Source organism: Lithobates pipiens, unplaced genomic scaffold (assembly GCF_037356315.1).
Source record: "Lithobates pipiens isolate NorthernLeopardFrog02 unplaced genomic scaffold, aLitPip1_a1.2 Scaffold_13, whole genome shotgun sequence".
NCBI classification, from domain to species: domain Eukaryota; kingdom Metazoa; phylum Chordata; class Amphibia; order Anura; family Ranidae; genus Lithobates; species Lithobates pipiens.
Window position 1 is genome coordinate 139537430 of NW_027507718.1, and position 25994 is coordinate 139563423.

The 25994-nt window shown below is 46.1% G+C and overlaps 1 protein-coding gene across 2 annotated transcripts in view; it reads right to left on the minus strand.

Moving 5' to 3' along the window:
• Positions 1-25994, minus strand: part of R3HDM4 (R3H domain containing 4) — a 102790-nt gene that overhangs the window by 37762 nt on the left and 39034 nt on the right. For both annotated transcript variants that reach the window (XM_077475649.1, XM_077475648.1), the window contains exons 2-3: positions 15337-15488; positions 1630-1748 (exon numbers count right to left, since the gene is read on the minus strand). In XM_077475649.1, the coding sequence (XP_077331775.1) occupies positions 1630-1748; positions 15337-15488 (271 nt within the window). The remainder of the gene's footprint in view (positions 1-1629; positions 1749-15336; positions 15489-25994) is intronic.

Here is a 25994-nt window from a genome sequence, read left to right on the forward strand (position 1 = left end):
GCGTGCAGGGACTGCTGGACACATTCCACAGATAGACCCATCACCCGAGCAGTACGGGGTGGCTGTCGGCCATGGCACATTGTGACACAGACAGCAGTAGCCCGCTCATATGTGTGCCCCAAAGCATATAGCTCACTGGCCGCCCCTGGATCAGATGGGACATGACGTGGCCGACTAAGGTCTGCTCACGCTCGACGGCCAGGCTGGGGAGACTACCAGCATCTATATCATCCAGCCTGTCACCCAGCCCCGCTGTTGATTGTAGATCACAGGAATCAAAAAGCAGAAAAAAGAAAAAAAGTTCCCAGGACTAATGGTCCCCGCTGGAAGCCAGGTCCTTCTACACTAGGCAGAAAAAAACTGAGCTGCTGGAAGCAGAGTGAGGGGTTATAGCCAGTAGGACCACCCCCTGGGCGGTACTGTGCAGTTTTTCTGTTTTTACATGTTCTGCCTAGTCCTCTTCTGAGGGTTGCGATATAACCCTAAGGTCAAGTTTAAAGGTGCTTTGTCCGTCAATGAACGAAAGAGAAATACAGATTCTTTACCTGCATGTGAAAAATGTCAGAATTGGCCCAGTTTTGAAGGGGTTAACCACTTCCGGACCGGCTCACAACGATATACATCGGCACTTTGAAAAGGGATATCTTTGTTATGGCAGCAGCTAGCTGCCATAACCTCGGTATCCTCTTCTTCAGTGAGTGGTCAGGTTTCTGATAAAAGTAGTCTCTGCAGCGGATTCGCCGCAAGGTCACTTATTGCCGATGGGAGAGGTCCCTCCCCTCCTGCCACTCTCCGGTGCCGGTAGGGTCCTCTTCCCGGCTTGGTATGGAGACGAGTAAAGGGGAGATGGCAACCACCTGACACCATATCATCGCAGGGTGGAATCAGCGTCAAAACATCACTTCCGCCCATAGCTCTTAAAACATTTTTTATTACATTTTAGTGTAAATATGAGATCTGAGGTCTTTTTGACCCCAGATCTCATATTTAAGAGGTCCTTTCATGTTTTTCTATGACAAAGGATGTTTACATTCCTTGTAATAGGAATAAAGGTGACAATGTAAAAATAAAAAGGTAAAATAAATAAGGAAAAAAAATTAAAAACATTTTAAACGCGCCCTCGCGGGCAGAAGCGAAGGCAAGCATGAGCAGCGCCCGCATATGAAAATGGTGTTCAAACCACACGTGAGGTATCACCACGATCGGTACAGCGAGAGCAATAATTATAGCCCTAGATTTCCTCTAAAACAAAAAATATTCAACCTGTAGAATTTTTTAAACGTTGCTTATGGAGATGTTTAAGGGTAAAAGTTTGTCACCAAATTATCTTTCACAATATAATAAAAATTGGGCTAACTTTACGGTTGTCTTATTTTTATTTTTATTGAATGACTGCTGCGCAAACATGGTGTGACAGAAAGTATTGCAACAACCGTCATTTTATTCTCTAGGGTGCATAATGTAATATGTATAATGTTTGGGGGTTCTAAGTAATTTTCTAGCAAAAAAAAAAACTGTTTTTAACATGTAAACAACAAATCTCAGAAAGAGGCTCAGTCCTTGAGTGGTTAATGAATGCAAAAAAAAATAAAAATAAGACTCCATAATTACAATTTCATATAGGTTTACCTCAATGTAGGTCTCATTATTACAGGCCTCTGTAAATATGCTGGGGGAAGAACAAGGGCAGGTTTCATATTCTTCTGTCACACATTCATCCTTATCCAGCAAAGTCATCAAATAGCGATCTATAATGAAAAGAAAACACTGAGATACCTATCACCAAGTAATCTGTTCACATGACTGGCCCTGTATTTATTTTCTACAGGTACTTGTATAGCGTTGTCAATTTACGCAACTATTTTACACATATAATGCACATTCACATCGGCAGTAGCCAAGTTGCATTTTTGTTTTATTATTCATTTCCTAAAAGCATCCTGTCAGGAAGATAAAATTGGCCAGAAATATATCCCTGTAAAAAAAGAGAGTAAAATACTTACCTTTCCCGCTGCCTGCAGTGCTTTGTTAAATAAAAATCTTCCTATGAGGTCTGCTGACAACTTGACATTTGTGAAAGTATCGATCTCCTACAGTCAGTGGATCCTCTCTGACCCTGTGTGTAGCCACTAAAAGCCCCATACACCCTATCAGATTTTCTGCTGATTTTTTCCTTCAGCTTTCCCAAAACCATATAATATGAGGTCAAACATTAGGAGTTTCAATTTGTATGCAATCAGGCAGGCCCTTGCACTACATGGTTGTGGTAAATCTGAAGACAAAAATCAGCAGAAAATCTGATAGTGTGTATGGGGCTTACCCGTTTGCTGACTGCCTCATGCCGATATGTCGGCAGAAGGGCTTCTACAGGCAGAATAATGTACCTGTATGTGGCCCTTAAAGAGGCGGCCAGTGAGCGCACGCCCGCGGCAAGCTCCGTGAGTCGGATCACGGGTCCTGCCAACTCGAGGATACCCGTGATCGCCTCACGGGAGGAAGAACGGGGAGATGCTAGTGTAAACAAGCATCTTCATGTTCTGCCTAGTGACAGTGTCACTGATCTCTGCTCCCTGTGTTCGGGAGCAGAGATCAGTGATGTGTCACACACAGCCACGCCCCCCACAGTTAGAAACATGCCCCAGGACACACTTAACCCCTACACTGCCACCTAGTGGTTAACCCCTTCACTGCCAGTGTCATTTACACGGGAATCAGTACATTTGTATAGCACTGATTAAAATGACAATGATCCCAAAAATGTGTCAAAAATGTCCGATGTGTCCTCCATAATGTCGCAGTAGCGATAAAAATTGCTGATCGCCACCATTTAAAAAAATAAATAAATTATTTATAAAAATGCCATAAAACTATCCCCTATTTTGTAAACGCCTTAACTTTTGCACAAACCAATCAATAGACGCTTATTGCGATTGTCTTACCAAAAATATGTAGCATACGTATCGGCCTAAACTGAATAATTTTTTTTTATTTTTTATACATTTTTGAGGGATATTTATTATAGCAAAATGTAAAAAAATTTTTTTTCAAAATGTATGCTTTTTGTTTATAGCGCAAAATATAAAAACCGCAGGGGTGATCAAATACCACCAAAAGAAAGCGCTATTTGAGGAAAAAAAGGACGTCCATTTTGTTTGGGAGCCACGTCGCACAACCGCACAATTGGCAGTTAAAGCGACGCAGCGCCGAACCGCAAAGTGCTCTGGTCAGGAAAGGGGTAAATTCTTCCGGGGCTGAAGTGGTTAAAGGACTCTTCTTTTAGGGATATATAGAATTTTAAGGCAATTTTCATTGTCTACCAGACATCCTAAATGGTGACAAACTGTAAACGCCTCACTAGCATTTTCTTCATTCACGTGTGTTGTGGATGCAGGGGTAGGTGTCCACCAGGAGAAGCCATTAAAATAAGCGGCGTAGAGCAGCCCAAATGTGATGTTATACATGAATAACATGGAGGTGTGTGTATGTCTCAACAATTTTCTGCATGCTTTGCAGCTTCTCCTCTGCTCATTCCTTTGGTTTACTTTCAGTTTCTTTCAATTTCAAGGGGCAACATATTCCATGGTACATTGATGTATGTATACATTTATTGCTGTACTGACTCTGCCTTCTGAAACTTGCCCCTTCAGCACCTTTTTAGTTCAGAAGGCAGGCTCTGTGAAAAGGAGTTTCGAGGGTGGTACCCTCCTCTTCACAGCCAAACCTTTTGGATCCTTAACCACTTCAGCCCCGGACCATTTGGCTGGCAAAAGACCTTTTGCACTTTTTGCGATTCGACACTGCGTTGCTTTAACTGACAATTCCCAAACATATTTGACGTCCATTTTCCCCCCACAAATAGAGCTTTTTGGTGGCATTTGATCACCTCTGCGGTTTTTATTTTTTGCACTATAAACAAAAAAAATTGCATTATTTTTTACTTTTTGCTATAATATCCCCAGAAAAATATATAAAAACAAAAATGTTTTTTCCCCACAGTTTAGGCCGATACGTATTCTTCTACATATTTTTGGTAAAATTTTTTTATTAAATAAGCGTTTATTGATTGGTTTGCGCAAAAGTTATAGCGTCTACAAAATAGGGGATAGTTTTATGGCATTTTTATACTTTTTTTTTTTTTATTAGTAATGGTGGCGATTATGAACTGCAACATTATGGATGGACAGATCAGACGCTTTTGGCGCCATTTTGGGACCAGTCACATTTATACTGCGATTACAAAATGCATTGATTACTGTGTAAATATGACTGGCAGTGAAGGGGTTAACCACTAGGGGCGCTGTAGGAGTTATGTGTGTCCTAGGGAGTGATTATAACTGTGGGGGGAGGGGCTATGTGTGACATGACACTGATCGCCGCTCCCGATGATCAGTGTCAGTTTCACTAGGCAGAACGGGGAAATGCTTGTTTACATCAGCATTTCCCCATTCTTCCTCTCCATGAGCTGATTGTGGGTATCCCCACGAACTCACACTCACGGAGCTCGCGGTGGGCGCGTGCTAGAGCTGCACGATTCTGGCCAAAATGAGAATCACAATTTCTTTGCTTAGTCAAGATTGCGATTACGATTAATTGACTATTAATTGTGCAGCTCTAGCACACGCGCCCGCAAGCTGCTTCTTAAAGGGCAACGTACAGGTACGTTAATATGCCTGTACGTACCTTTCTGCCGACGTATATCGTATATATACTAACCATTGCATGAGATTCCTTGCAATGGTTCCTTCCAATTGCCACTGGCTAGGCATTTCATTGACAAAGGACATGCGATCTCAGTTAAAAATGTATTAATCCAATAGGAGTGGTAGTACCCATGAATTTTAACCATTTCCCACCCAGGCCAATTCTGGCACTTCACTTCTACATGTAAAAATATTTTTTTTTCCCTCTAGAAAATTATTCAGAACTCGGGTTGCACCAGTGCCGATACTGAGCATACTTGTACTCGGGCAAATGCTCTTATGCTTGATCCGATACCTGGACGGTCAGGGGTGATTGGAGGAGTTACAAGCACCGATCTTCTTGTAATAGAGCAGCCGACAGCCGCTTCTCCTCTCCCTCCCACGGTTTTCAGCTGCTTTATTGAAATCTATACAGGGAGATGATAAACCCGACTGTCCCTGTATCCTCCTCCAGTCCTCCTCTGTGCTCCTCCTGCCCCCCTCCATGCTCCAGCCCCTTTGTCCTCGATCTGTCAAGATGGAGAGCAGAAGAAGGAGCCGGTAAATCTGCCATTTACCGGCTCCTTCCTTTTCCAAATGAACAGCCGTGATTCGCGATCACCGACTCTGTCCATTCATAACTGAGCATTGTAAACTGTGTTTACGATTCTTTTGTTTATGAATGGAGAGGAGCCTCTGTCCCAGAAGGCAACGGGGCTGCTCACCGAAGAGGAGGAAGCGCAGCGGAATAGGAAGAGGCAGATTAGGAAGACTGTCTTTAAACAGCGTTTCAGGTAAGGGAAAAAATGCATTTTTATTTTTTTTCATTTTATTAATGCATTTTTTTGGGTGGCCCTCCACTTTAAAATAGATTTGCTTTAAATCAAGCCTTTTTACTACTGATTTAAAGCAACTTGATTTAAATCAAATCCACCCTGTATAGATACATCGCTGGAAACAGATTATGTGGTCATTTTTTTCTATATTAGGTTGGTATTAACCACTTTCAGACCGGACCGTTTTTGGTTAAATACCAAATAGGGGATAGTTTTATGGCATTTTTATTAATCATTTTTTTTTTTACTAGTAATGGCGGCGATCAGCGATTTTTATTGTTACTGCGACATTATGGCGGACATGTCGGACATCTTTGACACATTTTTTGGACCAGTGTCATTTATACAGCAATCAGTGCTATACAAATGCACCGATTCCTGTGTAAATGACACTGGCAGTGAAGGGGTTAACCAGGGGTGGCAGTGTAGGGGTTAAGTGTGCCCCTAACTGTGAGACAATCACGGGTATCCCCGCAGCGATCGAGTCTGCAGGACCTGCGACCGGACTCACGGGGGTCCCAACTGGCACGCGCAATGGCAGGGCAGCAAATACAAATGGACGTACCTGTACACCAATTTGCCTGCCCGTGCCATTCTGCCAACGTACATCGTTGTGCGCCGGGAAGCGATTACGATTCTTGGAAAGTGATGTCGGGGATTGTATCCAGCTTTCAGTCATTTCAGTAATTTTGATTGAAGACATTTATGCTGTGTGGCTAGTCATTTATGTAACCTAATTGATTGCAGGTGCTCATGATGTGTCGCAGACACTGGCTGCAAGGACCCTTTTCTGTCCACATTCACCCTGTTTTTTTGGTATGGATATATTAATCTTTCTTTTGTTACATTTTTGCGAGACCGTTCTCTTGAATGTTAATTTTGAACAATACACAATCCTTAAAAGAGCTGATCACATTGACCTCCGGAGACGGACTGTCTGGTCACCTAGGCTGCCTTAAGTGTTGGCTTAATTAAACATGTTAATTGTGTAATTGTCTTTTAAGTTGTTGTTGTTGCGGTTGTGTAAAATGTGTATAAAAGGCACTGGATTCTGTCCAATAAAGGCATTCAAGATTCTACAAGCTAATTTTTGGCTAGACTTGTATACAGTGCAGCTATGATAATATATCTTTTCGATAGTCAGATTGGAGGAAGCGGGATATACTGACGGAAGCACTCAATGGGAGAGTGGGATCGGATCCGTCACAATATGTATATATAAATATGGTTATGCGTTTTTAAAATTTTGATGTCTTCCTGTCTGAGGAAGGGCGCTATCTAAATAGGCTGAAACTGTAAATTATGGAATACCTTTAATGGATCTTGCTAGGTTTTTTAATTTTTTTGATTTGATTTAAAATAAGGGTTTTGGGCAGGAATGCTTTGAACTTTTCAAATATATACAGTATCTCACAAAAGAGTACACCCCTCACATTTTTGAAAATATTTTATTATATATTTTTACATGTGACAACACTGAAGAACTGGACACTTTGCTACAATGTAAAGTAGTGAGTGTACAGCTTGTTTAACAATGTAAATTTGCTGTCCCCCTCAAAATAACTCAACACACAGCCATTAATGTCTAAACAGTTGGCAACAACTGTGAGTTCACCCCTAAGTAAAAATATCCAAATTGGGCCCAAAATGTCAATATTTTGTGTGGCCACCATTATTTTCCAGTACTGCCTTAACCCTCTTGAGCATGGAGTTCACCAGAGCTTCACAGGTTGCCACTGGAGTCTTCTTCCACTCCTCCATGACGACAGACCTTGAGCTCCTCCACCTTCCGTTTGAGGATGCGCCACAGAAGCTCAATAGGGTTTAGGTCTGGAGAGCTGCTTGGTCAGTCCGCGACCTTTACCCTCAGCTTCTTTAGCAAGGAAGTGGTCTTGGAGGTGTGTTTGGGGGTCGTTATGTTGGAACAATGCCCTGCGGCCCAGTCTTTGAAGGGAGGAGATCATGCTCCGCTTCAGTATGTCACAGTACATGTTGGCATTCATGGTTCCCTCTATGAACTGTAGCTCCTCAGTACCAGCAGCCCTCATGCAGCCCCAGACCATGACACTCCCATCACCATGCTCGACTGTAGGCAAGACACATTTGCCTTTGTACTATTCACCTGGTTACCGCCACACAAGCTTGACATCATCTGAACCAAATAAATTTATCCTGGTCGCCTCAGACCACATGACTTGGTTCTAGTAATCCATGTCCTTAGTCTGCTCGTCTTCAGTAAAAACGGTTTGCAGGCTTTCTTGTGCATCATCTTTAGAAGAGGCTTCCTTCTGGGACGACCAATTTGATGCAGTATGGTCTGAGCACTGACAGGCTGGCCCCCCCACCCCTTCAACCACTACGTGTCCATTTCCCAAAGACAACCTCTGTATTTGACGCGGAGCACATGCACGCAACTTCTTTGGTCAACCATGGCGAGGCCTGTTCTCCGTGGAACCCGTCCTGTTAAACTGCTGTATGGTCTTGGCCACCGCGCTGTGGCTCAATTTCAAGGTCTTGACAATCTTGTTATTGCCTAAGCAATCTTTATATAGAGCAACAAATCTTTTTTTTTCAGATCCTCAGAGAGTTCTTTGCCATGAGGTGCCATTTCGTGAGAGCGATAGCGATAACACCAAATTCAACATATTGGCCCCCTATTTACACCTGAGACCTTGTAACAATGAGTCACAAGAGACCGGGAGGGAAAATGGCTAATTGGGCCCAATTTGGACATTTTCACTTAGGGGTGTACTCACTTTTGTTGCCAGCAGTTTAGACATTAATGGCTGTGTGTTGAATTATTTTGAGGAGACGGCAAATGTACACTGTTATACAAGCTGTACACTCACTAATTTACATTGTAGCAAAGTATAATTTCTGCAGTGTTGTCACATGAAAAGTAATAGGCGAGGTGCACTTTTGTGAGATAGATATCCATCTATCTATCTATCTCAATCCATCCCTCTCTATATCTATATATCTCCATCTCTCTCTCCCCCCCCCCCCCCCATCTCCATCTATCCACACCCGCACACAGTAAGATAGAGAGAAAAAATAAATAAAAATGACACCCCTTCACAAAACATGACTTAATTGGTGGCAAAACCCTTGTTGTTAATCACAGCGGTCAGACATTTCTTGTAGTTGGCCACCAGGTTTGCACACCTCTCAGGAGGTATTTTGTCCCATTCCGCTTTGCAGATCCTCTCCAAGTCACTAAGGTTTTGAGGCTGACATTTGGAAACTTGAACCTTAAGCTCCCTCCACATATTTTCTATGGGATTAAGGTCTGGAGACTGGCTAGGCCACTCCGGTACCTCAGCGTGCTTCTTGAGCCACTCCTTTGTTGCCTTGGCCATGTGTTTTGGGTCATGGTCATGCTGGAATACCCATCCATGACCCATTTTCCATGCCCTGTTTCTCACCCAAGACTTGGCAATAAATGGCCACGTCCATTGTTCTTTTGACGTGGTGAAATTGTCCTGTCGCCTTAGCAGAGAAACAACCCAAAAGCATGAAGTTTTCACGTCCATGTTTGACGGTGGGGATGGTGTTCTTGGGGTCATAGGCAGCATTCCTCCTCCTCCAAACATGGCGAGTTGAGTTGATGCCAAAGAGCTTGAGATTGTGGTCTCATCTGACCACAACACTTTCACCCAGCTCTCCTCTGAATGAGATGTTCATTAGCAAACTTCAGATGGGCCTGTACTTGTGCTTTCTTGAGCAGAGGGACCTTGGGGGTGCTGCAGGATTTCAGTCCTTCACGGTGTAGTTACAAATTGTTTTCTTAGTGACTATGGTCCCAGCTGCCTTGAGATCATGAGAATCAGCCCAGAACTGCACGGAAGAATCTCCTCAATGATCACTGAAATGTCACGAGGTGAGATCGTGCATGGAGTCCCAGACCAGGGAAGATTGAGTGTTATTTTGTGTTTCTTCTATTTGCGAAAAATCACACCGTTGTCACCCTCCCACAAGCCTGCTTGGCGATTGTCTTGTAGCCCATTCCAGCCTTGTGCAGGTCTACAATCTTGACTGACATCCTTGGACAGCTATTTGGTCTTGGTCATGGTGGAGAGATTAGAATTGGATTGATTGCTTCTGTGGACATGTGTCTTTTATACAGGTAACAAGCTGAGATTAGGAGCACTCACTATAAGAGTGTGCTCCTAATCTCAGCTCATTACCTGTATAGAAGACACCTGGAAGCCAAAAATATTGCCGATTGATAGGGGATCAAATACTTATTTCACTCATTAAAATGCAAATCAATTTATAACTTCTGAAATGCATTTTTATGTATATTTTTTTTGTTATTCTGTCTCTCACTGTTAAAATAAACCTACCATTAAAATTATAGACTGATCATTTGTCAGTGGACAGACGTACAAAATCAGCAGGGGATCAAATTCTTTCCCCCCCTCCTCACTGTATACGCCCAACAAGGACCAGCAACGTACTGGTATGTCGCTGGACTGAGTGGTTATACCAGGATGATGCCTGCTAGTGCAGGCATCCTCTTGTTAGTTTTTTTTTTTAGCCAATGGTTGGCTTTCATGTAAAAGCAATCCTGGCGTCGAATTAGCTAGATTGCTTTTAGCAAGCAGTGGGAGGGGTATATTCTTAATGCGAGGTATTGAGGATGGATAGCATGCAGATTGTGAGCGGGTGGTCATTTTTTTTCAACTTTACATCTATTAAATCTTCTGCTCTTGTTGTTTTAACTTGGGATAGTAAATAATTTTTTTTTTCTGCCAGTAAATACCTTAGGCTCGGTTCACACAGGGGCGACTCCGATCCGACTTCAGGTCGCCCCTAGTCGTCTCAGGTCGGACAACATTTAAAAATCAATGTAAGTGAATGAGAGCCGTCTTAATGCACACTACTGACAGTCGCTCCGACTTCAAAAGAAGTTCCTGTACTACTCGAATCCGACTTGTAGGCAACTTGTACCCATTGATTTCATCGGATCTCTGTCTATACGGAGGCGACTTTAACAGAATTATTAGCTCTGAAGGGGGAACTCCACGCCAAATTTCTGAAAAAAAATTGGCGTGGGTTCCTCCTCCGAGAGCATACCAGGCCCTTAGGTCTGGTATGGATTCCAAGGGGAACCCCCTACGCTGAAAAAAACGGCGTGGGGGTCCCCCCAGATCCACACCAGACCCTTATCCGAGCACGCTCCCCGGCCGGCCAGGAAAGGGGGTGGGGACGAGGAGGCGGCCCCCCTCCTGAGCCGTACCAGGCCGCGTGCCCTCAACATGGGGGGGTGCCTTGTCCCCATGTTGATGAGGACAAGGGCCTCTTCCCGACAACCCTGGCCGTTGGTTGTCGGGGTCTGCGGGCGGGGGGCTTATCGGAATCCAGGAGCCCCCTTTAATAAGGGGGCCCCCCACCCTATGTGAATGAGTATGGGGTACAATGTACCCCTACCCATTCACCTGTAAAATAAAGTACAAAAAAAAAACACAACACACAAGATAAAATAGTTTATTGCACAGCTCCGGGGGTCTTCCGTCTCCGGGGGTCTTCTCGCTGGACTCCTCCGCTATCTTCTTGTAGCTCTTTTACTAGCGGAGGAGCCCGGCTTTCTTCCTCGCCGCCGCCCTCTTCTTCCGACTTCGGGGGTCTTGTCCCCCTCTTCGGTTCTTCTGCCGGGCCACCGCGCCTTCTTATAGCTCTTTTACAGGCAGTGGCCCGGTCTTCTGTCGCCGCCGCCTTCCGTTCTTCTTCTCCTGGAGATGTTGACTCGACGCTCTCTCCGGCCGCAATGCCAGGGACGCGCTGCGTGGCGACTTATATAAGGACAAGGGGCGGGGTCATGGGTTGATGTCACATGGGTTGATGTCACATGTTGACAGTGCCAGCATCCTCCGGGACTGTGGCATCGTAAGGGGGCGGGGTCACCATGTGACATCAACCCCATGTGACATCAATCGATGACCCCGCCCCTTGTCCCTATACAAGTCGCCGCGCAGCGCGCCCCTGGCATTGCGGCCGGAGAGAGCGTCAAGTCAACATCTGCTGGAGAAGAACGGAAAGCGGCGGCGGCGACAGAAGACCGGGCCACCGCCTGTAAAAGAGCTATAAGAAGGCGCGGTGGCCTGGCAGAAGAACCGAAGAGGGGGACAAGACCCCCGAAGTCGGAAGAAGAGGGCGGCGGCGAGGAAGAAAGCCGGGCTCCTCCGCTAGTAAAAGAGCTACAAGAAGATAGCGGAGGAGTCCGGCGACAAGACCCCCGAAGACGGAAGACCCCCAGAGCTATGCAATAAACTATTTTATCTTGTGTGTTGTGTTTTTTTTGTACTTTATTTTACAGGTGACTGGGTAGGGGTACATTGTACCCCATACTCCTTCACATAGGGTGGGGGGCCGGTATCCGGGGGCTCCCTTATTAAACGGGGCTCCCGGATTCCGATAAGCCCCCCGCCCGCAGACCCCGACAACCAACGGCCAGGGTTGTCGGGAAGAGGCCCTTGTCCTCATCAACATGGGGACAAGGTGCTTTGGGGTGGGGGGGCCGCACGCCCCCCCTCCCCCAAGGCACCCCCCCATGTTGAGGGCACGCGGCCTGGTACGGCTCGTCCCACCCCCTTTCCTGGCCAGCCGGGTAGCGTGCTCGGCTAAGGGTCTGGTGTGGATCTGGGGGGACCTCACGCTGTTTTTTTCGGCGTAGGGGGTTCCCCTTGGAATCCATACCAGACCTAAGGGCCTGGTATGCTCTCGGAGGGGGAACCCACGCCAAATTTTTTTCAGAAATTTGCCGTGGAGTTCCCCCTTCAGGGCTCATTGGCCGCGGCAAAAGTCGCCCCAGGTCGTGTCTAAAAGTCGTCTCCAAGTTGCCTCACAAAGTCGACCTGAAGTCGCATCGCCCCTGTGTGAACCGAGCCTTATACAGCCCACTTCTGAGGCACAGCCCTCTCTCTCACTCTCCTCAGAGTTTGCCAGGAAGGGAGGGGGAGGGGGAGACATAAGAGGGACAAGAGCTGGAGGTGTGTGTCTGTGTAAATCCAGGAAGCAAACAGGCAGCAGCTTCACGTGCCCACAGTTAAAATGGTTGCAGCCAGACTAATGGAGGGAGATTTCTGCAGGATATTTGGCAAGTAAAGGATCACAGTGTGTGTGTGTGTATATATATATAAAAAAATTATATATATATATATATATATATATATATATATATATATATATATATATATATATATATATATATATATATATATATATGTGTGTGTGTATATAAAAAACATGCAAAGTGGTTGGAGGGAAGCTTCAGAATGGCAAAGATGTTTTTATTACTAATTATGTGAGCACTGCAATTCCTCTTTAAAGAAGTCACTAACTTGTAACATGAATGTTACCTCAAAGTCAGATTGACTTTAGACATTTTTGTTTTAATACTTGTTCCAGGTTAGTGACTTGGTAAGCATTGAAGCCATTAGATAAGATAATTACTTGACTAAAAAGGTTTACAAAAGTTACTTTTAGCTCAGAATAGTACTAAACAAAACCAAAAGAACAGCAGGCTGCACAGTGATGACATCACTGGTGTTATATCAACTTTATTGCAGTCACACAAACATGTTGTAAAAGTCCTGCCTTAAGACTATGATGCAGTTCACCCTTATGGGCTTACGATTAAAATAGGGGTAAAGTCACATCTATTATATTCTTTTATCCTCTGTTTTAGGAACACATTATAGCGTGTGTATTTTTATTTTTTTTCTTCTTTTTAATGCCTTCTTTGCCCAGCTCTGCTGTGTTGTCACATGTCCTTCCCCTGCTCTTCTTCTTGATCTAAGGAGTACAATGGGAGGGGCCGAGGTACCCCTCTGACATGCAAGCTAGCAGAGGGAGAACATATGACCACAGAGCTGGGCAAAGAAGATATTTAGCATAATAAAAAAAAAAAAAAAAAAAAAAAACACAACACACACCACACCGTGCTTACAGCGGAGTTCCACTCAGAAGTGAACTTCCGCTCATCTCCCCCCCCCCGGTGCCACATTTGGCACCTTTCAGGGGGGCGTCCCATTTCCCGGAAGTCTGAAGATCTGCTGGGGTGCCGACATCGCGGGCTCCCTGGACAACTGTCCATATATTAACCACTTCCAAACTGGGCCTATTTTGGCACTCTTCTCCTACATGTAAAAATCATCACTTTTTTGCTAGAAAAATTACTCAGAACCCCCAAACATTGTTTTTTTTTTAGCAGACACCCTAGGGAATAAAATGGCGGTCAATGCAACTTTTTATACCGGGGTATTTGTGCACCGGTTTTTCAAACGTGTATTTTTGGGAAACAAAACAGTTTCATAAATAACAAAAAACAGTAAAGTTAGCCCAATTTTTTTGTATAATGTGAAAGATGTTACGCCGGGTAAATAGATACCCAACATGTCACAGTTTAAAATTACACACACTCATGGAATGGTTACAGGTTATATGTTTACAGGTTTATGTTTCTTTTAATTTGCGCACACTCACAGGTTACCAGTTTAGAGTTATAGAGGAAGTCTAGTGCTAGAATTTTTGCTCTCACTCTAATGCACGTGGCAATACCTCATGTGTGGTTTGAACGATGTGTGTGTTCACTTGCAGGGGCATGTTTTACATTTTTTACTTTATTTTTACACTTTCTCTTCAATTTTTTTTTTTTTTAACACTTTTATTCCTTTTACAAGGATTGTAAACATCCCTTGTAATAGGAATGGTGCGCGACAGGTCCTCTTTATGGAGAGATATGGGGTCTATAAGACCCCACATCTCTCCTCCAGGATGGAAAGCATGGGATTAAAAAAAACAAAAAAACACCATAGCGGGGCGCTATGATCGTTCTTATGGTGCACAGAATCGCTGGCTTTATTCAGATATCCCAACTGAAAGTGGGCATCATCCAGATATCCCCACTGAAAGTGAAGGATGTCATGACGTCCTTGAGCTGGAAGTGGTTGAAAGTCAGCAGCTGCAGTAGTTGTAGCTGCTGACTTAATTTTTAGTGGGGGGCCTGGACCTCCTCTTTAATATGCTCCTGAAACAGTGAGGATACGTGTATAGATGTTACTTTACAACCACTTTACCAAAGGAAAGGAGTAGCTGCAGCAGAATACTCAAAGGCAGGAGGAGAGGGGAGGGGAGCAGATCAGCTTCAGAAATGACAGGGCAAGAGGGAGGGGAGATGCAGGAGACACTGAGGAAAGAGCAGGATGATGGAAGCACGTAATCTGACCATGCTATCAGGGATCAGCAGCCATAAGCGTGGTCAGTATAAACATAAAGGAACACAGGAATAGGCAGGATCAACCAGGCATTGTACAACAGAGGGAGAAATGACATGGCAAAAGCATTGTGCTATATCTCGTGCCTTAAAGGGATAGGGGCATGTTTTTTTTTTTGGGGTTACAACCGCTTTAAACCCGTTGGTCATCTCAGCTACACCACTCAAAGCAAGGATACGCTTGTGGGCGAGCACCTGACACAGAATAGAGTATGTTGGCATTCTGAGCTACTGTTCATTCAAGGTGGCTTACTCTTATGTGCACTGATTATACTTACCCTCATAGACCCCAGCAAGATCTTTAGTCAAAGTAAATCATGAGTATATAGGAACTAGCTGGAACCAGTGTTACATATCTATGTGCTAGAACTGTCAAAATTTGACAGTGCTACTGCTTTAAAAAAAAAAAATATTCAACAATGGCAATATTATGGAATATGCAGAGGAACACTGTTGAAGTGCCACATGCTGCAAGCAATTTTGAAGAGAAGAGGTGCCCCAGATTCCATATCTGTGAGTGTCCTCTCCCCTTAATTTGTCTCACTGTTTTCTAGGCGGCGTAGATTCTTCCTCCCTTTAGCCTTTGGAGTAAGGTCAGAGTTGCGGATGGCACGATTTATATAGTACTGCTTCCGTTTAGCAGCACAGACTTTCTTAGGAGAACTTGGCAGTGGTGGGAGGCAGTCCTCTATTAACCTGTGAAAAACAAAATACAGAGAATTAGCTGGAATCTAGGATCACATGTCATAAAATGTAAAAAATACAAAAAAACTGATGGATATAAAGCCAATGTTAAAGGAGAAGGAAAAACGATTATTATTAACTGACTTATCTTCTCATAGCAATTTGTGACCAAGGGCATAAAGAGCAATGTAAAACACAACATCTTAGATCAGCGTTTTGCACGTGCAATCATGTGGCCGCAGAGCCCTGGGTCTTCTACCCTTCTGATGCTGTTGCGGCTTCTACTGTTGGGAGGAGACTACTCTCTCCCGCGACAACAGAGCAGGCTGGAGAAGACTTCCAGTCAGAGGCGCCACCTGATGTGAGCCGAAAGTTCGGCACTTCTCCTTCACCCGCAGTCATCTGGGACACATCACGAGTCCCAGAAGACAGAGACCCCTTTCACACCGAGGCGCTTTACAGGCTCTACAGTGTTAAAAATAGCGCCCGTAAAGAGATGCACCTGTCTCCAGTGTGAAAGCTGAGTGCTTTCACACTGGAGCTGTGCACTTGCAGGACGTTAAAAACGTCAACCCTGCTCCTAAACCGCTCCTGCCCATTGAAATCAAAGGGTCAGCGTGGCAATACTTCCAGCATATGGCTGCAGCAGTATTTTGCGGTGGTTTTAACCCTCTCTCAGCTGCTGGGGGGGGGAGGGTAAAAGCACCCCGCTAGCAGCCAAATAGGGTGGCGAAAATTTACCGTAAAGCACCGCTAAAAAAATAGGATTTTTGTAGTCACCATAAAATCCTTTTCTCTGAAGTTCATTGATGGACAGCTCCATTACTCTTGACCGTAGGGTTATTACGCCACCTTCAGGAGAGGACGAGGCAGAACATGTAATACATGTGGCAAACAGAACTGTACAGTTCGGCTCGGGGGGCGGTCCCTCTGGCAAGAACCCCTCAGCCTGCTTCCTGCAGCCCAGTACGTCAACAAGCAGAATAACGTAAATAGGAGGAGGGGTGGGTGCTGCATTCGTCACTGAACTTCAGAGAAAAAGGATTTTACAGCGAGTACAAAAATCCTATTTTCTCTTTTGTTCATTAATGGAGCTCTGTCCATCAATCTTGACCGTAGGGACGTCCTCAAGCAGTGTCATAACGAGAGGTGGGAACAGCAAACATAACTTCACCCACAACTAGAGGTACTCCCCAACGGAGGAGACACCATCTGAATCAACCACATCAGAACTTGCGGCCAACATATGCATCAGAATGCATTGACAACCAAAATGTAACTTTCTTTAAACAAGAAGAGTGTAAATTGCAACATTACACGGCCGCCTGCAAAACTTTGCGGCCAAAGCAAAGGTGTGAACGGACGACCAATTCGCCACCTTACACATCTGGGAGACTGACGCTTGATGTCGCAAAGCCCAAGAGGTCCCAATTGCCCTGGTGGAATAGGCTGTGACAGGAAAGGGGGGCACCTGCCCCTTCAGGGCATAAGCCTGGACCACGATCTGTCTGATCCACCGTGAGATGGTGGTCGACGAGACAGACAGCCCTTTTTTCGGACCAGCTACCGAAACAAACAGAGTCTGACTTCCGGAAAGGAGCCGTGGCAGACAGGTATGCCCTTAGGGCCTGGACCACGTCTAGGGAATGGAGGGCCACCTCCTTAGGGTGTGTTGGTTTAGGACACAGAGATGGTAACACAACGTCCTCATTGAGATGGAAGGCTGAAACCCCCTTCGGCAGAAAAGAAGGTTACCTTATCCTTGTAATGTAATAGCCACTAGGAAGACCACTTTCTGAGAAAGAGTCAACAAGGGGATTTCCCTGATGTTCTCAAAACGGCGGCTTCTGAAGAGCCGATAGCACCAGGTTCAGATCCCAGGGAGGTAGGGGTGGTCGCACCAGGAGGGACTACATGCCGAACCCCTTGCACAAAAAGGTGCTCACTAATGAGCGAGATGCCAGGGGTCGTTGGGGGGGGGGGGGAGCCAAGGCTGTTATTTGTCCCTTGATGGTGCTCAAAGCCAGCTTCTGGTCCACTCCTCGCTGTAAGAACAGCAGGATCCTGGAAATGGAATAGATGCGGATGCCACCCCATCTCCTCACACATCGAGATATAAGCCTTCCACGTACGATGGTATATCTTCCGAGAAGAAGATTTGTGCCCTCAGCATAGTGGAGATTACAGAGTCCGACAGACCTTGGATCTTTAGCACCTGGCTTTCAGCAGCCATGCCTTAAAACCAGCGACGGTAAAGCAGGATGGAGTAGCAGACCTTGCGATAAGAGGTGGTCTCACATTGGCAACCATAAAGGAGCATCCATCACCAGGCGTACTAGGTCGTCGTACCAAGGGCGCCAACGCCAATCAGTATTACTAGAATCCCCTCGGCCTCCACTCTGCGGAGCAGACGTGGTAACAGTTTGAGCGAAGGGAAGGTGTAAATCAGCCGGTACTGCGCCCATGGAGCCACCAACGTGCCCGCCCAAGGATCTCTTGTCCTGGACAAGACCCTCTGCACCTTTTGATTGAGCCAAGAGGCCAGAAGATTCACATCTGGTGTGCCCCACCACAGGCAAAGAAGCCTGAACACCTCCGGATGCAATGACCATTCTCCTGGGTCCAGCATCTGGCTACTTATAGTCAGCCCGCCAGTTTTCTACTCCCGGGATTTATATGGCCGTCAGGGCCGGTACCTGTCGCTCTGCCCACCGAAGGATGCGAGTGACCTCTTGTGCTGCAGCCGAGCTTCTTGCTCCTCCTTGATGGTTGACATACGCCACCACCGTGGTGTTGTCGGACTGGATTCTGATCGCACGCCCTCGTAGTCTCATTGACCATGTGGAGAGACATAGCCAATTGCTTGAAGCTCAAGCACATTGATCGGTAACTGGGATTCCTCCCTCGACCAGAGTCCCTGGGTCGATTGTACTCCCAGTACTCCATCCCATTCGGTCAGGCCGGCGTCCGTTGTGATCACCATCCAATGAAGAGGCAGTAACAATTTCCCGGACCGAAGGGCCGGAGATCTCAGCCACCAAAGAGAGTCCCCGAGTAACTGGCTCACCCGAATCTACCGATCCAGGGAGAACGGAGATTTGTCCCACTTGGGACAATATCTCCCTCTGAAAGACTCTGGTGTGAAATTGGGTGTACGGTACCACCTTGAAGGAGGCTACCATGAGGCCCAGAACCCACATGCAGAAACAAAGCGACAGCCACCTGCGATTCATCAACAGCTTCACCGTGGCTCTGAGAGTCTGCAGTTTGTCTGAAGGGAGAAACACTCTCGCCTCCACGGGAGTCCAGCAGTGAGCCTAGGTACGTACTCCAGGCGCTGAGTCAGCACTAGTACCGACCTTGAGGTTCAACACCCACCCAAACTCCTGTAGGAGTTTGCATGGTGATCGCCATATCCTCCCTTAAGTCTGAGGCAGAAGCTGCTCTCAGAAGGAGATCGTCCAGAGACCCCGCGATCCCACGTTGTCGCAACAACGCCAAAATTGGAGCAAATACCTTGGTAAAAACTCTGAGTGCCCGAAGCCAGGCCAAAAAGGGGAGAGCCACAAACTGGTAGTGCTCTTCCCCCACTGCAAATTGCAGAAACTTCTGATGCCTGAGGTACATGGGTATATGCAAGTACGTGTCCTGGATGTCCAAAGACACCAGGGAGTCCCCCTGATGGAGTGCAGCAACTACGGAGCAAACCGATTCCATTCTGAACTTTTGTACTTTCACAAAGCAATTGAGGGCTTTTAGGTCCAGGATTGGACCCTTACTTTTTGGGGACTGCAGATTGGCTTAGAATCCCTGAAACCTTTCCGGTTTTGGAACAGGCACTATCGCCCTGCGGCTGAGCGGATTCCTTACTGCCCCAAACAGGGCCTCCAGGCGAGCCAGGAGTGAGGGTATGCTGGAGGGAAAAAAATTAAAATAAAATCTGTTTGGTGGCCAAGAGAGGAACTCTATCTTGTAGCCCGATGAAATCAATTCACAGACCCATTGGTCAGACAGCTGGGAGGCCCACCGAGCTGCAAACTCCCGAAGGCGACCCCCCACCGGTGTGTTGGGCAGGGGCAAACTTTCTTGGACTGGGGGAGCAACATGCTCTTCCCACCTGTGACATTCTTAATGTCATTCAGCGAAGCTCCAAATAGCCGCTCACCAAAGAAGGGCAATGCCTGGTCCGCATTTCAGCCAGATTAGGCGCCGTAGCACCACTGCTGATATCGATGCTCTGGAGAGCAGTGGGAGTGTATCCAGGGCCGAATCACAGACATACTTCACCGTTCACCAACTGGTCTGCTAGTTCTATGCAGACTGGAGGGGACTGTTGCTTCTCCAATTAACGGTGCGATCATTTTGCCCACTCAGGAAGGGTCTGCGACACTAATGCCATGGCCAGTACCGGTCGTAACGCTGACCCCACCACTTTAAACAAGGCCTGGGCAACTGCCTCGGCCCGCCTGTTGGTAGGGTCCTTAAATGCCGGAGCCCCTTCTACCGGAATCATAGTTACTTTATTTAACCTGGATACTGGGGGGGGGGTCCACGACCAGGGAAGCCGACCATTTTTTAAAGGAGGCCCTCTTCAAAAGGGGTACCGCACTGCCATTCTTTTTGGGCCCGAAAAGGTCAGTTGCGGGTTCCCCATTTCTTGTATATGAATTTATCAAAATAAGTCAGATATGGAAACACCTTAGGTGTACAGGCTGGCTTATGCCGCGTACACACGACAGGACTTAAGTCCGGCAGACTTTCGCCGGAGTTCTGACAGATTTCTGACGGACTTTACAAATGAACGGACTTGGCCACACGCAATCACACCAAAGTCCGACAGATTCGAACGTGATGACGTATGACTGGACTAGAATAAGGAAGTTCATAGCCAGTAGCCAATAGCTGCCCTAGCGTCGGTTTTAGTCCGTCAGACTAGCACACACACGAGCGGATTTCTGGGTCCGGCAGAGTTCTGTCGGAAAAATTTGAAACATGTTCCATTTCTAAAGTCTGTCAGACTTTTGCAAATCAAAAGTCCGCTGCAGCCCACACACGTTCGAATAGTCTGCCGGAATCATTCCGTCAGACTTTTGATGTTGAAAAGTCTGGTCGTGTGTACGGGGCATTACAGGACCCAAAAGGGACCGCCCCCTCAGCAGAGGATCCTGCTGCATCCTGTATTTTCAGAGTAACTCACACAGCGGTGACAAGTGCTCCAACTAGTGATTTTTCCTGCGTGGACCCGGAATCATCCTCACTGTCCAAACGGTCCTAGTCAGCATCCTCTGACATCAGAACAGGGGCCGCCAGTCACCGTGGGGGCTCCGAGTCTGAATCAGAGCTCTCCCCGGAGGATGGGGGGGGGGGGAGGGCCCGTTTTTTACCCCCTTGCACCCGCCTCCACCCTGGCAATGAACGTTTCAAGGATCGTCGACAGAGTGTCCAAAAGCACTGCACTGTTTGCAGGTGACCAGGTTGCAATTGCAGGCAGATCTGGGGAAGAAATGCCAGCTTCTGACGCCATGCTGACCCACCCTGTCTGCCACCTTTGAGGACTTAGGACAAAGTGCCCAATCCCACCCTCCTAGCTGCTACAGACTGAGGGGCCCCACCGCAGGACTCATCATCCTGACCGAGTGCTGCACCATAGTGTCGCTGATCGCTGTGTCCTCTGTCAGCTCACAAGTGTCCAGGAACAAAAACCGCACTGTTCTGAGGCATAAGAACCAGCAATGGGGAGAAATACTATGCTGAGGCTACAAGAAAATGGCCGTTCTTATATAGAAAAAAGCACAGGGAAAATGGCCGCCGGACTCAGAGAAAATGGCTGATGACCATGCTTCTCACAGAGGCCAACAGAAAATGGCAGACGATCATGCTGTACACAGAGTACACTGAAAATGGCAGCAGTCAGCGCTATGGCGGCAGCACATGAAGAGCCCACAGACACCAGCAAGAGACAGATGACAGCCCAGGGAGACATACAGCCAGCGCAGCCCCCAATCAAGGATCAGAGCCCCCCACAGGACCCCCGGCCCAGGTACACACACACACTGCACTACAGGCCAGTCATGCAGCATCCCCCATGGGGGGGGGGGACGCCCCTGGAGCCTGAGGGGCATGTCATGACCGACCCAGCGTGCAGCTAGGGCCTGCACACAATGACCAGGCTGGGGAGACTACAAGGATCTATATTATCCAGCCTGTCACCCAGCCAGCTGGCAAAAATCCAGAAAAAAACCCAGGACCGATGGTCCCGCAGGGAGCCTAGACCCTTCTCCTTCACTAGGCAGAAAAAAAACTGAGCTGCAGGAAGCAGGCTGAGGGTTTATTGCCAGAGGGACCGCCCCCTGGGCAGAACCATACAGGTATTACAGGTTCTGCCTAGTTCTCTCCTGAAGGTGCCGTAATAACCCTATGGTCAAGAATAATGGAGCTGTGTGTCAATGAACAAAAGAGAGACCCCATCGCCCCAGTGTGAAAGAGGCCTTAGGGACCATTCCACTGGCACAGCACGGCTCATGCTTACGCAGTAGGAAACCCGTTTCCCTTACTTGAGATGCCTGCACCCAAAGCCAATTGAAGAATCAACTCAGGTGAGGACATTGTTGGATCCCTGGGACAGGCAAGTGTCCTTGTTATAAGATTCAGCAGTTACAGTATTTGTAGCTGCTGACGTAATTTTTTTTTGGGGGGGGGGGGCCTGGAGCTCCTCTTTAACCACTTGCCGACCGCCGCACGACGATGTATGTCGACAGAATGGCACGGGCAGGCATATGGGCATACCTGTACGTCCCTGCCTTCCCGCGGGTGGGGGGCCCGATCGGGCCCCCCCCCCGGTGCCAGCGGCGGTCGGTATCCGTGCAGGAGCGATCCGGGATGAGGGGGCGGCCATTCATGGCCACCCCCTCGCGATCGCTCCTGACGAATGGGAGTGAAGCATTGCATCACTTCCTCTCCTGTAATGTAAACACAGGAGAGGAAGTGATGTAATCTCTCCTCCATGTCGGTATTTTTCGTTCCGGCACCGAGGAGAGAGGATCGGTGAGTTGCACCAACACAACACTTCACAGTAGAACATGCCAGGCACACTCACACCCCCCCTTTACCCCCCGATCACCCCCCCAATTACCCCTGCCCCCCCAGTCACAGTGACACCAATTGCATTTTTTTTTTTGCATTGGTGTCATTTGTGACTGTAATAACTGTTAGGGCAGTTAGGGTTAGCCCCCTTTAGTTCTAATGTACCCCCCTAACCCCCCCAATAAAGGTTTACCCCGTGATCACCCCCCGTCGCCAGTGTCACCAAGGCTGGGTTCACATTGCAGCGGTTTATGAGAACGGATGTGATTCGCACCGCACTGCAGTGCAAATCACATCCGATCTCTGTGCGATTCGAGTTCAGCCATTCGCCGCACCCGCCGCAAATTCGCACGGGACACTTTTTTTTGGTCCGCAGCAGAATCGGATCGCATGGGTGTTCACACCATGCGATCCGAGTTTGCAGATCGCAGTGCGATCTGCAAACTGATCTGGGGGTGTCATTAACATTTCACTGACACTCCCAGCAGTTCGCATAGGGCAGTGTGAACTGCCGCCGGGAGGCATGCGATGCGGGAACCCGCCGCGGATTCGTGGCGTTCCTGCATCGCTCCAGTGTGAACCCAGCCTAATAAGCGATCATTTTTCTGATCGCTGTATTAGTGTCACAGGTGACGCTAGTTAGGCAGGTAGGTATTTAGGTTCGCCGCAGCTTTTTATAGCGCCAGGGACCCCCATATACTACCGCATAAAGCCCCCTGATTGCCCCCTAGTTAACCCTTTCACCAGTGATCACCATATAACTGTTACAGGTGACGCTGGTTGGTTAGTTATTTTTTTATAGTTTCAGGGCACCCGCCATTTATTACCTAGTCTCACTAGTGTACCCCTAAATTTAGGGGTGTCTACTTTCCAAAATGGGGTCATTTGGGGGGGGTTTGTGCCATCTTGGCATTTTATGGCCTTCAAAACTGTAACGCCCTTAGAAAGCCTGAAGGTGGTGCTTGGATTTCGGGGCCCCGTACACGGCTAGGCTCCCAAAAAGTCCCACATATGTGGTATCCCCGTACTCAGGAGAAGCAGCAGAATTTATTTTGGGGTGTCATTTCACATATGCCCATGGCATGCGTGAGCAATATATCATTTAGTGACAACTTTGTGAAAAAATAAAATAAAAATAAAAAGTTTGTACTTTTCCCGCAACTTGTGGCAAAATATAAAATATTCCATGGACTCAACATGCCTCTCAGCAAATAGCTTGGGGTGTCTACTTTCTAAAATTGGGTCATTTGTGGGGGTTTTGTGCCATCTTGGCATTTTATGGCCTTCAAAACTGTAATAGGTAGTTAGAAGTGAAATAAAAAATTTACGCCCTTAGAAAGCCTGATGGCGGTGCTTGGTTTTCGGGGCCCCGTACGCGGCTAGGCTCCCAAAAAGTCCCACATATGTGGTATCCCCGTACTCAGGAGAAGCAGCAGAATTTATTTTGGGGTGTCATTTCACATATGCCCATAGCATGTGTGAGCAATATATCATTTAGTGACAACTTTGTGTAAAAAAAAAATAAAAAAAAAAAAAAAAAATTTTTTTTGTCATTATTCAATCGCTTGAGGCAAAAAACTTATCAATTTCCTTAGGGTATCTACTTTCCAAAATGGGGTCATTTGGGGGGGTTTTGTACTGCCCTGCCAATTTAGCACCTCAAGAAATGAGATAGGCAGTCGTAAACTAAAAGCTGCGTAAATTCCAGAAAACGTACCTTAGTTTGTAGATGTGACAACTTTTGCGCAAACCAATAAATATACAGTTATTGACTTTTTTTTTTTACCAAAGACATGTGGCTGAATACATTTTGGCCTAAATGTATGACTAAAATTGAGTTTATTGGATTTTTCTAATAACAAAAAGTAGAAAATATCATTTTTTTTTCAAAATTTGCGGTCTTTTTACGTTTATATCGCAAAAAATAAAAATCGCAGAGGCAATCAAATACCATCAAAAGAAAGCTCTATTTGTGGGAAGAAAAGGACGCAAATTTTGTTTGGGTACAACATTGCATGACCGCGCAATTACCAGTTAAAACAGTGCAGTGCCGAATTGTAAAAAGACCTCTGGTCATTGACCAGCAAAATGGTTCGGTCTGAAAGTGGTTAAAGGGCCATTTGATAAGTTAGCCCTCAACTTTACATATAGTTATGTAAAACGATGGCTAATAAATTTGCCTGCTTGTTTATATCTAAACATTTGTATCCATACTGAAAAAGCAAGCTAGATCAAAAAAGACATTATCAGCAATAACAAGAGCCATAAAAATAATATATGAAGTCATAAAAAGGCACATACAAAAATGTTGTCAAATATTGTTTTCAAACAAGCTTTTGATCCGCATCTGACAATAAATAATCATCACCATATACTGTACTCTAAAAGTCAGACATTATGGAAGGCCTCATGCACACTGGTCTAAAAATGCCAGTAGTGTTAGCAGTAGAATGAGTTTTTTGCAGTAGTGTTTTACAGCAAAACTATACTCCCACAAAAGCTTGTGGCTCAAAGTTGTTGTTTTTTAGGATTGAGAGTTTTTCAGCATTAGAGTATTTACAGCTGAAAAACGCCTCTTCAAACCCACTAGTTCTGGGGTTTTTTTTCCAACCAGAAAACGCCCCTGCCAAAAAATGCTGATAAAAGCCTCTCTGTGCATTGACGCATAGGAGTTGATTTACTAAAGGCAAATCCACTTTGCACTGGAAGTGCAGTCACTGTAGATCTGAGGGGGAAGGAGATCGAAATGAGGGGAAACTCTGCCGATTTAGATCATCCAATCACGTACAAGCGCACTTGTAGTGCACAGTGGATTTGCACTTAGTAAATAAACCCCATAGTGTTGATTTACAAAAGGGCAAATGGGCTGCGCACTTGTACTCTGCAAGTGCAGTTGCTCTAGAGCTTAGTAAATGAGGTAAAGCCTCACTTTGCAAGGAATACCCAATCACATGCAAGGGGAAAAAAAAAACAAAAAAAAACGCATTTTTGTTTGCACGATTGGATGTTTGAGTCAGGCAGAGCTTCCCCTCATTTACTAAGCTGTGGAGCAACTGCTCATGCAGAGTAAAACTGCACTTTGCAAAGTGCACAGTCTATTTGCATCTAGTAAATAAACCCCATACGATAACATGCTGGGGAGTTATGCATCAAACAAAATAAAACAGACACCAGGAGCATGAACATTATTTTAATTACAAAAAGGATATCCACTGACCCATAGCATCCATTTCAAACGTACATTGATGATGTTTTCCCTATATAATATTGTGTCTTAGTTTTTATATGCTGTGACTGAAAAAAAAAAAAAAAAAAATACTATTGAAATTGAAGAAAAGTGACAGATATTTTCAATTGATTTTCGAACATTACAGTCACACCACTAAAAACAAAAGATCCTCTCTTTATAGCTAGATACGTTTCTAAACGCTAAAG